A 12,899-nucleotide genomic window follows, 5' to 3' on the forward strand; every position below is an offset into this window, starting at 1 on the left:
TGGTTCTATATCCCTAAGGGACACTACCCTATCGAGTCTCAGGCAGTTAGGTCCACGGAGCCCGGTTGTGAGGACCGGGTGGAGGATCAAAGCAAGCCTAAACGCAAGTGGAAGCGAAAGATTTATCCAGCTTCGGCGGTGTGCAGAAGTGCTAGGAACCGTACTACTAAAAAAATCATGATGAAATATGAGAGGAATCTTTTGGAATAGCAGAGGACCGACAGACTTTGCTAAAAGAAGGTTTCTAGTGGATGCTTCTATCGAGCATATGTTGGATTTTATCGCCCTCTCTGAAACTGGAAGAGATAATTTCTCTCCCCAGTTTCTAAGTACTTTATCAGGAGGTGTCGATTTTGATGGCATTGCCTACCTCCGAGAGGAAGATCAGGTGGGATCTTACTTGGGGTTAGATGTGAGTCGCTGGAAGTCCGAAGTGTGGTTATGGGAGATTACGCCGTCAAGTTTCGGGTTAGATCGAAGGCCGATGGGTTTAATTGGGCACTGGTGGCGGTATATGGCGCCGCGCAGCCAGAACTCAAACCAGATTTTTTTGGCGGATCTTGTTCGAATCTGCGGTTCTGAGCAGCTTCCAATCTTGGTTGGGGCGACTTTAATATTATTAGAAGGAGAGAGAAAAAGAACAATGATAACTTTGACGGCAGGTGGTCGTTTATGTTTAATACCATTATTCAAAGTTTGGATGTGAGAGAGATAGAGCTTTCGGGTAAAAAATTCACTTGGGCTAATACTTGCCAAACCCGACGTTTGAAAAGCCGGACCGAGTCCTCGCGAGCGTCGAATGGGAGCAGAAATTTCCCATGGTAACAGTCCAAGCGTTATCGCGCACAATCTCCGACCACACCCCTTTGTTGGTGGACTCTGGTGAGGCAACACATGTGGGGAATAAAAATACCTTTTCTTTCGAATTGGCGTGGTTTGAAAGAGAAGGTTTCTTGGATCTGATAGCCAGGTAATGGGCTAAAGATGCGGGACTGAGGACTTCTGTTGAAAGATGGCAAAATAAGATAAGACACTTAAGAAGTTTCTTACGTGGGTGGGCTAAGCATTTTAGTGGGATTTATAAGGTTGAAAAGGAGAGGCTCCTTACACTTATTCAGTCCCTAGATTTAAAAGCCGAGTCCACATTTTTAGAGACCACGGAGCTACATGCTAAAGTAAACGCGGAGATGAGATTGAAAGAACTCCTGTGAGAGGAGGAATTGAAGTGGGCATTGCGAGCTAAGGTTCACAAAGTTGTCCAAGGGGATGCTAACACTCAATTCTTTCATATGATCACCAATGGCAAGCACAGAAAGAAAATAATCTTTCAGCTTGAGCAAGACGAGGGGACGATTTTAGGACAGGAAAACCTAAAATTATACATAACCAATTACTACAAGCAGTTGTTTGGGCCTCCGGAGGATAATTTCATATCCTTGGATGAGTCCAGGGTCGAGGATGTTCCTCAACTTGCTGCGGGTGAGAATGATATTTTGACCGCCCCATTTTCGGAGAAAGAGGTGTTTGAAGCTATTTCACAGATGAAGAATAATAAAGCTCTAGGGCCGGATGGATTTCCGGCGGAGTTTTATAAAAAGTGCTGGCATATTATTAAAGGGGATTTGATACCGATGTTCCATGATTTATTCTCTGGACAGCTTCAGTTGTTTCATCTGAATTTTGGAACGATAACTTTGCTTCCTAAGAAAACAGAGGCCGTGAGAATTGAGCAGTTCAGGCCGATCTATCTTCTTAACGTAAGTTTCAAAATTTTCACCATGGTTGGGACTAATAGACTCACGTAGATTGCGCACTCTGTGGTGCAGCCGTCCCAAACTGCTTTCATGCCGGACAGAAACATCCTAGAAGGGGTTGTGGTCCTTCATGAAACGCTCCATGAAATTCACACGAAAAAACTAGACGGGGTTGTTTTCAAAGTGGATTTCGAGAAAGCGTACGATAAAGTCAAATGGCCATTTCTTCAACAGGCCTTGCGTATGAAAGGTTTTGATAGGGCCTGGAGACACCAGGTAGAATCTTTTACGCAAAAAAGGAGTGTTGAATTAAAGTGAATGACGACATAGTTCACTACTTTCAGACACATAAAGGCCTGAGACAAGGAGATCCGATGTCACCTATTCTATTCAACATAGTAGTCGACATGTTGACGATTCTAATAGGAAGGGCTAAGGATGATGGTCAGGTAGGTGGCCTGGTTCCTCATCTAGTTGATGGAGGTGTGTCTATCCTACAATACACCGATGATACTATCATCTTTATGGAGCATGACTTGGCAAAAGCGAGAAACATGAAGCTGGTGTTATGTTTATTCGAACAATTGACCGGGTTATAGATTAACTTCCATAAAAGCGAATTGTTCTGCTTGTGAAGAGCTAATGAGGAACAAGATGCTTACAAACAATTGTTCGGGTGCGAATTGGGGTTTTTACCTTTCACGTATTTGGGTATACCAATTCACCATCGTAAGCTGAGAAACAGAAAATGGAAGTGCATTGAGGATCGATTTGAGAAGAAACTGAGATGCTGGAAGGGCAAGACGATGTCATACGGAGGCCGATTAATTCTTATTAATTTGGTTCTCACGAGTATGCCCATGTTTCTCTTGTCCTTTTTCGAGGTACCAGTTGGAGTTCGGAAAGGGTTGGACTTCTATCGATCCCGCTTCTTCTGGCAGAGTGATGAACTCAAGAGAAAATATAGACTCGCTAAATGGGATATTATTTGTCGACCGAAAGACTAAGGGGGTCTAGGTATTGAAAATCTTGAGGTGAAGAACATATGTCTTCTCAGCAAGTGGTTGTATAAGTTATCTGTAGAGACGGAGGCGACATGGGCGCAGATTCTGCGTAATAAGTACCTTCATTCCAAAACTTTGTCCCAGGTGACAGTGAGGCCGACGGACTCGTCTTTTTGGAAAGGACCGATGAGAGTTAAATCAGTTTTTTTCAATAGGACAAAGTTTATAGTCGGAAATGGTAACACTACGAGATTCTGGGAGGATACATAGCTAGGGGAAACACCCCTCGCGCTTCGATATCCTTCACTTTATAGCATTGTTCAACGAAGAGACGCTTACATTGCAACAGTACTTCAGTCCATTTCTCTCAATATTCACTTCAGGAGGACGCTAACCGGAAACCGTTGGGAAGTCTGGCTCCATCTTGCGAGGATATTGATGGATATTTAGCTTTCTCAACGGCCCGATCAGTTGTGCTGGAAGCTGACTAGGAATGGAGAGTTTACGGTTAAATCCATGTATCTGGATGTTATCAATTCTAACTCTATTCCTAGTTCGAAACATGTTTGGAAAGTCAAAGTACCTTTGAAAATTAAAGTGTTTATGTGGTTTGTACATAAACAAGTCATTTTAACTAAGGACAACTTGGTAAGACACAAGTGGATAGGATTTACAAGATGTAGTTTTTGTGATCGGGATGAATCCATCAAACACCTCTTTCTTGACTGCCCTTTGGCAAAAAAATTATGGCAGACGGTTCACAGAGCCTTTAACATTACTCATCCGAATACTATCAGCACGTTATTTGAGACGTGATTTGACGGGATAGATTCCGAAACAGCAAGATACATTCATGTAGGAGTATGTGCTTTACTATGGGCAGTATGAAACTGCAGAAATGATTTGGTCTTTAACAGAACAACAAATATTCATTTTTTGCAGGTTATCTTCCGAGCCACTATGTTGATCCGTATGTGGTCGCTACTCACTCCGACGGAGGCCAGGGAGCGTATTGTTACTGGATCTATCCGATGGGAGAAGGTAGCACGGGCTATTTTTAACCTGTTTGGATGACGGTTATGTAATAGGATAGGCAATTAGTTTTCCTATCTTTCTTGTGCCAGCCGGTTGTGACTTTTACTTTTATTTTTTCTGCTCTTTGTGAGCAATTTTTGCTCTTTTGTTTGAGACATCAAGACTTGTGTTGAACATATTTGCTTATTAATTAATTTGGCCGTATGTATCGTTCTGATGCAGAGGTCGCGGAGCTCCCTTTTTCGAAAAAAAAATCGCCCAGTTTGGTAAATGGCCAGCGAGCAAAATCAGAGCCACCAAAACTACAGATTGAAACTTGGAGGATTTTGTTGGCCACATCATCCGAGAAAAAGGCCCTCACCGAATCTTCATTCCAAGTCCCACTCTCCTCATCAATCAAACAGTGGACCTTGGCCGAAACAGGTATGGGGTAAAGGGGCCGAAGTAGTGCTGGAGGGATCGATCAAACTCTCCTCATCAATCAAACACTCCTCACGTACGCAGTTATGCCGCGAGAGGCGCGTTAAAGGAATATCTCTATGCAGGCATCAGGATCTTGTTCTACAAGGACCAGGGGCGGACCCACGTTCATGGGAGTGGGGGCCTAGGACCCCACTCAAAATATGAAACTTCAGTGATATTTCTTTGAAATTTCAGAAATTTTTGCCAAAACTATGTGAATTTGTACAAAGTATGCCCCCACTCTCATAGTTTGCCCCCACTTAGAATAGTTTCTGGGTCCGCCCCTGACAAGGACCATGTTTGTTTGACAAGGAAATATATTCTTGGCGAGGAAGAGAAGTCAATCGTGATAAATCAGGTGCTCAATCTAGTCTAGCCATGTCTATGTTGACAGCCTCTGTTGTGTGCTCAAAAGCACCGTGGATTGCTACGTAGTACTATATATCAACCCACGTGTCGTTATCTAGAAGCCATCTTCTCAAAATGAAAGACGTTTTGTCTAGAAGCCAGCCAGCCCCGTGCGGATATGCCGTCGATGTCGACCAGCAGCTCCATGCGTACGACGGCTTCCCAACAGCCGGAGTCCATCCAGCATGGTCCGGGGCTCTACTTGCACGCGTCACGGCTGATCTCACAGGCGCGTGGGTCACATGCATGCGCGTGGCCAGCAACCCCAAGTTTTACGTGCCATGGTCAAAGCGCAGCCGCGAACGGCATATAAATACCCACCTCCCCCGACCAGAGTCTCACAACGGAAACAAACACATTTCCCGGTCTCAAACTCACAGAAGCAGAAGCGTACGTACAGTACAGGTCGCTGTTCCTGAACCCTGAGTGACCACCGGTCCACCATGGGTCTTGTCTGGATGGTGGCGGCCGCCGTGGCGGCGGTGCTGGCCTCGTGGGCGTTCGACGCGCTGGTGTACCTCGTGTGGAGGCCGCGGGCCATCACCCGGCAGCTCCGCGCGCAGGGCGTCGGCGGTCCGGGCTACAGGTTCTTCGCCGGGAACCTCGCCGAGATCAAGCAGCTCCGCGCCGACAGCGCCGGCGCCGCGCTGGACATCGGCGACCACGACTTCGTCCCCAGGGTCCAGCCGCACTTCCGCAAATGGATCCCCATCCACGGTAAAAAGCCGAGCCTGTAGATTCCTCTCCTCTAGCAGATCTAGTTCGTGATCTCACGCCATTTCCCGCTTGCAGGGCGCACGTTCTTGTACTGGTTCGGAGCCAAGCCGACACTGTGCATCGCCGACGTGAACGTGGTGAAGCAGGTGCTCTCCGACCGCGGCGGGCTGTACCCCAAGAGCATCGGGAACCCGCACATCGCCCGCCTGCTCGGCAAGGGGCTCGTGCTCACCGACGGCGACGACTGGAAGCGCCACCGCAAGGTCGTCCACCCGGCCTTCAACATGGACAAGCTCAAGGTACGCCAGCTCCAGCGCACACGCGTTGACGTCTGTGTCTTGTTTAAGCATGCCCAATACGTATGACTTGCGCTAACTGTTAGTATTTGTGTGACAGATGATGACGGTGACCATGTCCGACTGTGCCGGGTCAATGATGTCCGAGTGGAAGGCAAAGATGGACAAGGGCGGCAGCGTGGAGATTGACCTGAGCAGCCAGTTTGAGGAGCTAACCGCGGATGTCATCTCCCACACGGCATTCGGAAGCAGCTACAAACAAGGGAAAAAGGTCTTCCTCGCGCAGAGGGAGCTCCAGTTTCTTGCCTTCTCCACCGTTTTCAACGTGCAAATCCCAGCATTCAGGTAATGCATCTTCTTCTTCTTCTTGTACCATTATTGGTCCGAATCAACTCACAACATACATTTTCACCAAGCAGAAATTAATCTATGTGTGTTTGTGGAATTAATCAGGTACCTTCCAACTGAAAAGAACCTCAAGATATGGAAGCTTGACAAGGAGGTGAGGACCATGCTGATGAACATCATAAAAGGCCGCCTTGCCACCAAAGACACCATGGGCTATGGCAACGACCTCCTCGGGCTTATGTTGGAGGCGTGTGCGCCGGAGGACCGGCAAAATCCGCTTTTGAGTATGGATGAGATCATAGATGAGTGCAAGACATTCTTTTTTGCCGGGCATGACACCAGCTCGCATCTGCTCACATGGACCATGTTCTTGCTGAGCACGCACCCCGAGTGGCAGGAGAAGCTCAGGGAGGAGGTGCTAAGAGAGTGTGGCAACGGTACTCCCACCGGTGACATGCTCAACAAACTGCAGCTGGTCAACATGTTCCTACTAGAAACTCTCAGGTTGTACGCACCTGTATCGGCCATTCAGAGGAAGGCGGGTTCGGATCTCGAGGTTGGTGGCATCAAAGTGCCCGAAGGCACGTTCCTAACGATCCCCATCGCGACGATACATCGCGACAAGGAGGTCTGGGGAGAAGATGCCAACAAATTCAAGCCTATGAGGTTCGAGAATGGAGTGACAAGGGCCGGAAAGCACCCCAATGCATTATTGTCTTTCTCCAGTGGGCCGAGGTCATGCATAGGGCAGAACTTTGCAATGATCGAGGCCAAGGCCGTGATCGCCGTGATTCTTCAGAGGTTCTCATTCTCCCTATCACCAAAGTATGTTCATGCCCCCATGGATGTGATCACGCTGCGGCCTAAGTTTGGGCTTCCCATGATCCTCAAGAGCCTAGAGATGTAAAAAAATGTGTATGGTGTTAAGTATAACACAAGGTTTTTGTATTATTTGACTGGAGTTTAGTTATGTTGCGCACTAGATAAGCTTGTAAAATTATCGATGTATAATGTTTCCTATTTGTAAATATAAATAATAAAGTGTTTTATTAATAAGTTCTTGATTTTTCTTACCATCAGCCACCTTTATTTCCCCAAAGCATAGTCACTATCTATAGATAAACAAAAATTGCAAATTCCTTTTTATCAATCCTGACATGCAGGATGGAAAAGATCCATACAATTCAGTCTTACTTCTCCACTTTGGAAAATCTTCCTCAAATTGCACACAAGGAATAAATGCTATTGCTATTTTTCTAATCAAACAAATCATTTATCACTCATTTTATTTAGAGTAGATTTTTCTACGTTGATTGCAATTACCAGGACTTCATAATTTTTAGGACCGTTAAGGATCGCGATCCCTAAATGATGCTCGTTACGACAAGAGGAGAAAGCTTAAGTATGGTTCGGACATTTCATCAAACACCTCATGTGTATAGATGGTGAGAACAGAGCAGCACACACCTCCCACACGCCGGCCGGCCGGCCAAAAAACAGAGGAGTGAGCGGGCAGGGGCGAGCATATATAGGCATCTCTTTAGTCCCGGTTGGTGCCTAGAACCGGGACTGAAGACGTCTTCAGTTCCGGTTCTAGACACCAACCAGGACTACAGGGGTTGCGCCAGGAGCGAGGCCCTTTAGTCCCAATCCGTGTCTGGAATCGGGACTAAAGGGGCCTGATGAACCGGGACTGGTGCCCGCCGAGGCCCGGCCGGCGTTCTGGCTGATGTCCCGGTTTGTAACACGACCAGGACTATTGCTCCGAACTGGTAAAAACCAAAGCCCTGTTTCCTACTAGTGCGAGCATGTCATATAACCCAAAGAGTGACAATAATCCTGACAAAATCATCATATGGCAGACTATTAATGATTGCAAAAATCCATCATTTTGCATCCGGTTCTTTACTCCTTTCCATAGCTTCAACCAGGTTCGGATCTTCAAAAAGAAAAAAAAACACTTCTTTGCAGAAGCAAAGGCAGAACCAGAACATTCTAAACAAAAGGGTACAAGCCAGAAGGAAACAACAACCATGGTTAGACCAAAATTTTGTAGAAGTGAAAAAACAAATTTGATCTTATGTACTACTCCCTCTGTTTACAAAAATAAGATGTTCTAACTATTTTTTTGAATTGGATGTATATAGACATGTTTTAATGTGTTTATTCACTATTTCAGTCCGTATATAGTCCTTATTGAAATACACAAAACATCCTATATTTGTGAACGGAGGGAGTTCCTTTTATATGTAACTAGATAATACCCCGCACGTTGTTGCGGGAATATTTTGTAACATATCTCAATGTGATTCATTGTATGAAACATATATAAAAGGATAAAATTGAAACTACATATACTTTATTATGTTTGATCACTATATAGTTGTAAAATGTTTATTAAATATAAATAGAATAATAGAATAGAAATTCGCATGTTGAGATAGATCTTTTTTCATGCAGATTTCATGATGAAGTGGCATGCTTGCATGTTGCGAGACATATGATAGTGAACGTGGGGCCTTTCTCGTGCATGTTGTGCGATGATCTGGCATGCTTGCATGTTGAGAGAAATAGTTAGTGGGGGCTAGCTATTTAGATATAGAAGATAAGTATTCCTGAGCATTTTGCTTGACAAATAATTCTTTTTTCAAGTGTTCATGGGACATGCAGCTTACTAGTGTTATGCATAAAAAAGGAGGGAAGTGGAATTTTCGGCTCTCAATCGTTATTAGAAGTTTATAAATGGTTGCTCAACTCTAAAAAGTTCCTTGGACTGTTTTGAGTGGGTTTGGTGATGATGTCACCTGATTTTTAGTTTTTTTTGGGGGGGGGGGGTGTTCGGCTCTCAGTCGTTGTTTGTTTATAAATTGTTGCTCAACTCTAAAAAGTCCCTTGGACTGTTTTGAGTAGTTTTGTTGATGGTGCGACCTAATATATTTTTTTGGGCGGGGGGGGGGGGGGGGGGTCTCGGTCATTGCTTGGAGTTTATAAATGGTTGCTCAACTCTAAAAAGTCCCTTTGACTGTTTTGAGTGGTTTTGTTGATAATGTGACCTTGACAACATTTACAGTTGGAAGATATATTTCACAAAACAATATTGTATTACTCAATAAAAATGTCAAAATTAATGTACGGGCAATACAAACCTTAGGGTTCGGCCTGGCGCAGTGGTGAAGTCCTCCCCACTTGTGCCAAGAGGTCCTGGGTTCGAACCAGCCTCTCTGCATTGCACTTTGCAGGGGTAAGACTAGGTTCCTATAATCCCTCCCCAGACCCCACCTTGTGTGGGAGCTTCTATGCACTGGGTCTGTCCAATACAAACCTTAGGGCATCTTCAATATTGTCCATCAAATCGGACTCATTATCGATCCACGGACACGGATACGAGAGCTGTCCATCCAATGATATGCCTCAAATGTCCTTTTGCCAAATAGTGTTGCTATTTGTCTATATTTTATCATGTGATGTTCCCTTGTTTCCACAAAATAGCAACTATCACAAGTTGGGCCGGATTTCTAAAACTTGTTTTAATCACTTCTTCTGCCAAATAGCAGCGGCCTTCCGCCCTGTTGTATGGACGGAGAGGAGAGTGGGGTTGTGGTGTGAGGCACGTGATGACTTTTGATAGACCAGACGACCCCTAATAATGCGTGAGACTGAGTTTTTTTTAACAGAACACCGAGTATCTTTTTCGCCCAAGACAGGAGAAGAAGACTCCTAGCTAGTTCTCACAAGAGAAGTACCGTCAGATCCGGAGGAATTTCGGAGCAAGTTCTCACAAGAGAAGAACCGTCATTTGTCCTGTTGGGCTTGTTGGAACTCTGGCGGTTTGGAAACGAGTTTGTTCATCCATGGATGCACAGCTCGTGCCCCATCGATCGTCTATATGTACGTCACCATGAAGCCATGGGTCTCAATCCAAGAATCATAATCTAATCAGTCATGGGATCGCATTACGTCTACATATACGAAAACGCGCAGAGGACAAGCAAGCAACCAAGGAAGGATACCACCGTCCAGTTTGACATGCAGTCAAGCATTTGTGCCTAGAATGGTCCATTTAAACACGGCAATGCTACACTTACGTAAAGGAGTTACTTAAGTTTACGTATCAGCCAACATGGAAGAATAGGATTGGTGTTTAGGGGAATGAGGGGCCCACCCCCCTGAAAATCAGAGGGAGGGGGGGGGGGGATGTTTAGATTAAGTTTGGAAGTTTTCATAACCTTACGTTAGTCTTTCGTAGGTGTAGCATTTTCGATTTAAACATGTATACCCAATTTCCTCTTCCTGGGGATGCTTCAGCTTAAACGTAGGCACATATTAGTGCCGTTGGTAGTCTAGTTTGCCATGTAGAGGTTGGCTTAAATTTTTCATTTACTCAAATATCTTTGACATGTAATACATATGTGCAAAGGGAGGGAGCTGGCATGAACACTGAAGATATGGCAATATTACAATTTACTAAGAACCAAATCGTTTGGACATGAAAAGTGGAGGTGGTTATTGCAAACGTCTACTTGACGTCAACTACTAGCAGGAGGGTTTTCATAAAATGCACATTAAGTAGCTTGGGATCCCTCCACTTGAATTTGTACCTTCTACAATGGATCTGATGCCCCAGATTCGTTTTTCCATTTTTGCACCACAAGCTGCTTTTACAATAGAAAAGTAGCCTGTGGTGCAAAAATAAAAAAACTGGATCTGTTCCATTGGATCGGAGATTGATGGCCCAGATTTGGGTGCGGTGTTGTGTGTGCAAAATAGTCCCTACCTGATACCTAATTTGGTCCCGATGCCCCAACTCATCGAAATCCAAATCCCGTGGGCAGAGGCAGCGCACGAACCAAATCTTGTCCGAGGGCGGCGGCGGTGGCGGCCGCCCAAATCCATACTCCAAGTTGGGCGAGCGCTCCTAGTAGAGGTGATGCTCCTTCTCCCGATGGCTCCTTGTCGTTGTGTGGCTAGCGGCCCAGTTCGAGGCGGACCAAATCGGAGCTCATCAACAACAGCCTCCGCCCCACGGTGTGCTTGTCGCAGACTCCCTTCTAAAGCTCCTACACCGGTGGGTTTGTCGCCTCTCTCTCCCTCCCCCTCTCTCCCTCCATCCCCATTAACAACCCGCGTCCTCCTCCCCCTAGTCGGCAGCAAGCCGGTGGTGGTCTCCTCGGCTCCTTCCCATCCGGGCCGTGCAACGAGGTGATTCTTTTTCCTGGTAAATAGATGCTGATTTTTATTTGCTAGTAAATTTGTGCTACATCCCAAGTTTACTATCAAGTTGATCTATGTTGCATCTCTCGTTCTATTTTTTGTTCATGTCAAATCTTCTTAGTGAATGATGCATAATAACTTCGATTTGATGATGTATTGCTACTGTGCTAGGTGTTTTGGTACTCTAATTTGGAAGTTTTATTTCGGTCATACGTAATTTGGAGAATCAAGTTGGAAGATTCAGTCCGGTCAGATAACTTTGGCATCTTGTAGTATAGAACAATTCACTAAAAAGTTTAATACTTGCAGTTCCGTATACAGAGTCAATAGCTCGAAAAGATGGAAAGAAAGTAAATTGATTCTGCTAGGCAATAAATAAAATGAAATTTGTGCATTTATCAGCATATCAAAATCCTGATTCATTGCTGAATTTGCTCCAGTTTAACAGAGAATAATAAGAAGTTTCCCAGTGTATATGACTTATGATTCCCAAAGAAGGTGGCATCGAGGGTCGGCAAATTGTGCATCGAATACTAAGAGTCAACAATTGGAAGTGTCCTAGTATATATGCTGATACACAGACTGTTGCGATAGGTGGTGGCTCTCTGCTCCTTCAAAACCGACCTGTGTGACATGGTGCAAACCTAAAAGGCGTCACCATGGTGGTTAATTTCCCTGGTAAATAGATGTTATTTGATTTAGCTAGTACATTTGTGCTTGATCTCAAATTTTATTAGCTAGTTGATTTATGCCGCATCTCTATAGTTCTATTTTCTTGTACTTGTTCATGTCAAACCTGCTCATGTGGGAATGAAGCATATTGGTAACTTCATTTGATTATGTATTGCTACTGTTTATGGTGGTTTAAAATTCTATTTTGGTTTTCTGTTTCACTGTTAAGTACTCTGGAGAACCAAGCACAACCATTTGTTTCCCTGTTACCGCATTTCACATTTTTCCTACAGCTTTGAGACATTATTATGAGTTGTGAGCCACCAGAAAAGTAAGGTTATTGCTTGTTGTTTGAAATATAAATGGTATCAGGCTACATGAGTTGTGTTAATTGATTTCTTGTTGTTAGTCTTCCATGTTGGTTTTCACTAAGAAAGATTGATCGTCATAGATTCTACAACTCATGACAAATTGTTGACCACAAGTATTTTGATGCACAAGTTGCGGACCGAATAAGTACTATTCCTTTTCTTGGCAAAACTATAGAAGAACTGTTGTTGTAGTCTGTGCGTGTAGTGATGATGTTATGGTAAGTGTAGAAATGACTATATGAAGCGTATAGATTTGTTCATGCTTCACAATGTCAAGAATAGACACTGTTATGTGTCTATTATTATACTTGGTACATGGTTCACTGTTATATTAGGGAGTGGCTCTGCTAATATTGTTCTTGCCGAACTCATTACCAGTTTTGAGTTCTTAATGGGAGTGCTTGTTCAACGGTGATTATCACAGTCCTTCAGACTTGGCATAGCCTGTCATGTACCAAGGTGGATGCAATTTTTGCTAGCAATCATTGATACGCGTCGGTGCTATACAAACGGTTTTTAACCCCTTTCCGCGATGGCATTTGGAACCATCGTCAAGTGAGTGTGGGCAGTAGGGGGTCTTTCCCACACGACCCAGAAATCATCGAGGATAGGCCCTTCTAG

General features: G+C 44.6%; 1 protein-coding gene and 1 long non-coding RNA gene across 2 annotated transcripts; both read left to right on the forward strand.

The window, feature by feature from the left end:
* The first annotated feature begins 5,021 nt into the window (after window positions 1-5,021).
* Window positions 5,022-7,080, forward strand: LOC123184934 (cytochrome P450 709B1). The gene is made up of 4 exons (XM_044596966.1): window positions 5,022-5,380; window positions 5,456-5,679; window positions 5,777-6,021; window positions 6,130-7,080. Exons 1-4 carry the CDS (start codon window positions 5,107-5,109, stop codon window positions 6,929-6,931), a joined length of 1,545 nt encoding a protein of 514 aa, XP_044452901.1. The 5' UTR covers window positions 5,022-5,106; the 3' UTR covers window positions 6,932-7,080.
* A 3,598-nt stretch (window positions 7,081-10,678) lies between these two features.
* On the forward strand, window positions 10,679-12,128 carry LOC123184935 (uncharacterized). Its single transcript, XR_006493123.1, has 2 exons — window positions 10,679-11,223; window positions 11,676-12,128. It is a non-coding gene; the product is annotated as an uncharacterized lncRNA (long non-coding RNA).
* The last annotated feature ends 771 nt before the right edge of the window (window positions 12,129-12,899 follow it).

Source organism: Triticum aestivum, chromosome 2A (genome assembly GCF_018294505.1).
Source record: "Triticum aestivum cultivar Chinese Spring chromosome 2A, IWGSC CS RefSeq v2.1, whole genome shotgun sequence".
NCBI lineage: Eukaryota > Viridiplantae > Streptophyta > Magnoliopsida > Poales > Poaceae > Triticum > Triticum aestivum.

Excerpts from the sequence above, each read along its gene's own strand:
- LOC123184934 (XM_044596966.1), top strand. The coding sequence starts at position 5,107 with ATGGGTCTTGTCTGGATGGTGGCGGCCGCCGTGGCGGCGGTGCTGGCC. Across the intron at positions 5,680-5,776 it reads TCAACATGGACAAGCTCAAG|ATGATGACGGTGACCATGTC; the intron begins GTACGCCAGCTC and ends TTTGTGTGACAG. Across the intron at positions 6,022-6,129 it reads GTGCAAATCCCAGCATTCAG|GTACCTTCCAACTGAAAAGA; the intron begins GTAATGCATCTT and ends GGAATTAATCAG.